This window comes from Euphorbia lathyris, chromosome 7, assembly GCF_963576675.1.
Source record: "Euphorbia lathyris chromosome 7, ddEupLath1.1, whole genome shotgun sequence".
Taxonomy (NCBI): Eukaryota; Viridiplantae; Streptophyta; class Magnoliopsida; order Malpighiales; family Euphorbiaceae; genus Euphorbia; species Euphorbia lathyris.
The window spans coordinates 40,034,519-40,037,920 of record NC_088916.1 but is presented as its reverse complement, the minus strand read 5'-3'; the positions used below and the strand labels follow the sequence as shown (position 1 = coordinate 40,037,920).

The following is a 3,402-nucleotide window of genomic DNA, read 5'->3' as shown; positions in this document are numbered from 1 at the left end:
CATTAAAAAAGGATGGAGATTAAAAAAACAAAAAAAAAAGTCAAATAATTGATTCTATATACTAATTTCTGATTACAGCAAGCAGTTTGAGATGATCTTATTATTCTGAAGGGGGAAAATAGTGCTTAATATGGCAAGGCAACAGATGAAAGCAAACTAGGATGAGTATTTATATCTAGAACGAGAGAAGCTCCTACTACGTATATTCATGGCAAGTATCATGTATCTACCAAAACTCAACTCTTGGATTTTGTTCATTTGGAAGATATGAAATCAAAACTAGTAAACTGAGGATCTTACAAAAATCATTAATGGCAGTTCAAGCTACATCCTGACTGCTACCTGCTCTGCCGAGCTTTTCTTTACTACCCCTCTTAAGCACAGCTCATTCAGTAAATCTAAAGCCTCCTTAGCTAAACCTTCAAAAGCTATGCCTTCAATGAGGATAGTATAAGAAACTTCTGTGGGTTTACACCCCCTCGATACCATATAAGCCAAGAAGTCAATCGCACGCTCAGTTTGTCGAGCCTTACAAAGTCCCAACATAATAGAATTGTAGGTGATAGCATTGGGTTTGACCCCCAGACTTCGCAAATCATGAAAAAACATAATCGCTTCATCGACCTTCCCTTCTCTGCTAAGCCCACCAATAAGTGAAGAATAGGTGATTATATCAGGCTTGAGACCTTTTGCCCGCATCTCATCCAAAAGTTTTACAGCTTCATCTGTTTTCCCCACCTTGGAAAGCCCATCAATCACAGTATTGTAAGTAATCAACACAGGTGAGCACCCTTTGCTACTTAGCTGATTAAGTATCTCAACTGCAGCATCAACATTTCCATCTTTGCATAATGCTGTGAGTAAAGTATTGTAGGTCACAATATCAGGATAACAACCCCTAGAAACCATTTTCTCTAAATACTCAATTGCTCTTTCCATTTTCTTTTCTTTGCAAAAACCATGGAGCAATGGGTTGTAACTTAAAGAATTTGGTGTGCATCCATGCTTAGGCATCTTCTCCAACATGTCAATTGCTCGACCTATTAAACCCTTGCGGCATAAAAAATTGATCAATATATTGAAAGTAACAACACTAGGTGAACAACCTTTACCAACCATTTCAGCTAGTAGCTTCTCTGCATCCATCCACCTGCCAGTGCTGCACATGCTACGCAAAATGATATTATGAGTAATAACATTAGGTTGGCATCCATATGATGGCATGCTGTTTAAGAACTTTATTGCTTCATCCAGCCTCCCTTCCTTGCATATCCCATTGACAAGAACATTATATGTTACTACATCTGGTTTGCAACCCCTACTCCGCATCTCATCTAGGAGCTTCATGGCCTGTCCAACTCCCCCTTCCCTACAAGTTGCCTCAATCAATATTGTATATGTGATCACATCAGGATAACACTCCTTCTGCAATTGCCAATTAAGAACTTCCATTGCTTGCTTCAATTTCCCACTATCACATAAAGTTCGCAGAATTGTATTATATGTAACAACATCAGGAGCAACACTCATTCGATCCAAGACTCTCAAGGCTTTCTCAATTTCCCCTGCCCTGCAATACCCACTAATCAATACATTATAAGTAATGACATCAGGAACAGCTCCAGAATCCTCTATTACCTCCATTATCCGAGTTGCCTTTCTGGTGTTTCCAATCTTACAAAATCCACGGATCAAACTAGTGCAGGGTATTATATCGGGAATATCCCCACGATAAACCATGCTCTCAAGAAACCTAAAACCCTCCTCTAACTCCCCATTCCTAACCAATTTACGAAGATGATTATTACTCTCACTTTCGTCAAGGTTTGGAAAAGAATGCATGGGGCTTGAAGTAACATGTCCCTTTCCAATATGTCCATTCGGCAGCTTATTAAAATTTCGAACTTTACCATTTGAATGAAATGCTTCGACTTCAGAGACAGCAAAAACCCCACTCCATCTCAACTTTCTAATATGTCTATTCACCCTTGAACCAACTTTAGCACTAACCCTCACTCCAATAAGACTGCTGCTGCTTCTATTATTTTCTTTACAGAAGTGATGAAATAAGCAGAACCCTTCATAGGTATGATTGGAATGTACTATTAAATCCATAACTTCTGCTGTTTAAATAACCAAAGGCAAAATTCAAGTATTAATTCATTCCCAGCACATTACAAATAGATTGATTCAGCTCCATTGAAGCCGCTGGAGAGGTGCTTTGCAAGTAGCTGGAAGGCGTTGGGACGAGAGTCAAGACTGGACCAGCTGAATCAAGCTGCATGATAGGTACAACAGAGATCATTAGCAAGCAAAACAGTGATTTAGAATAAACTGCGAAGGTTCTTCTTGTGAGGATAGATTCAAATTTGACATGAAAAAAGCAGTCAAATTGCAAGCAACTGTTTCACACTGAAAATTTGACACAGATAATCAAACTACCACCACAAAATCCCAAAAATCTCAGCAAAGTGCATACAACAGAAGAAAGAAAAACAATCACAGTGTGCACAAAAACCCTGCGAGTTAATTATATTCTATAATCCCTCAATATCGAATGTATAAATACAGCATTACTTTGGCTGAAGGAATTACAACCTAATTATTATGAATATAAGAAACGTTATGAGATATATAGCATCAGATAGACAAACACCAAGTGTGATGAGGCTCTACCTTCCGCGTGGCGGTCGAGAGTTGAACAATCACAAGAAGTCTTTGAAAGAAAATCTTCAGGTGGGGAAGATGCACAATGAGAACTGAGAAGTCCTTGATGACCAAATGCCAGATGAAAGGATAAGGAAAAACGGAGAGAGGGCGGCCGGCATTTTTTTTTTATCCTAAAAAAAGTTTAGGGTTTCGACAATACTGCACCGTTTTAGGCACTAAAACCCCGTAGATTGATAAGGATAGAAGTGGAAAGTGGCTGTGCCCGTGTCTCTACGTGGATCAGTAGTATTCACATTGATACTAAGAGCATCTGCAACAACCTTTTAACTTGGTTCTCAAGTTAAAATTTAAGGAGAGAATAAAAATTTAACTCTAACAGTTTTTCAGTGGCTCCTCAAATCACTAACGGGGTGTTTGTTAGAAAGGATATAGGAGGTGGGATAGGGATAAAAAACACGAGATAAATTATCCATGTTTGTTTGGGAGATAGGAGAGCGAGACAGATGAGAGATAAGCCTCTTATCCCTCAAATCCTATACCTAAGAGGGGGTGGTATAAGGAGGTGAGATAAGCTTCTGCGATTTTAATAGGATGAAAAAGTCCATCTTATCCCTCAAATTAATGTTATATAGTTTAAATAAGGTTAAAATAGTAAAATGTATTATTTTATCCTTATCCCTATGTCACGTACCAAACATTGAATAACAATTCTCGACTACATATTTTTATCCC

The 3,402-nt window shown here is 38.4% G+C and overlaps 1 protein-coding gene across 1 annotated transcript; it reads right to left on the bottom strand.

The window, feature by feature from the left end:
• Positions 1 to 223: 223 nt before the first annotated feature.
• On the bottom strand, positions 224 to 2,831 carry LOC136235888 (pentatricopeptide repeat-containing protein At1g09900). Its single transcript, XM_066025969.1, has 2 exons — positions 2,677 to 2,831; positions 224 to 2,278 (listed from the first exon to the last, which is right to left on the bottom strand). The coding sequence occupies exon 2, from the start codon at positions 2,113 to 2,115 to the stop codon at positions 325 to 327; it is 1,791 nt and encodes a 596-aa protein (XP_065882041.1). The 5' UTR covers positions 2,116 to 2,278; positions 2,677 to 2,831; the 3' UTR covers positions 224 to 324.
• Positions 2,832 to 3,402: the final 571 nt, after the last annotated feature.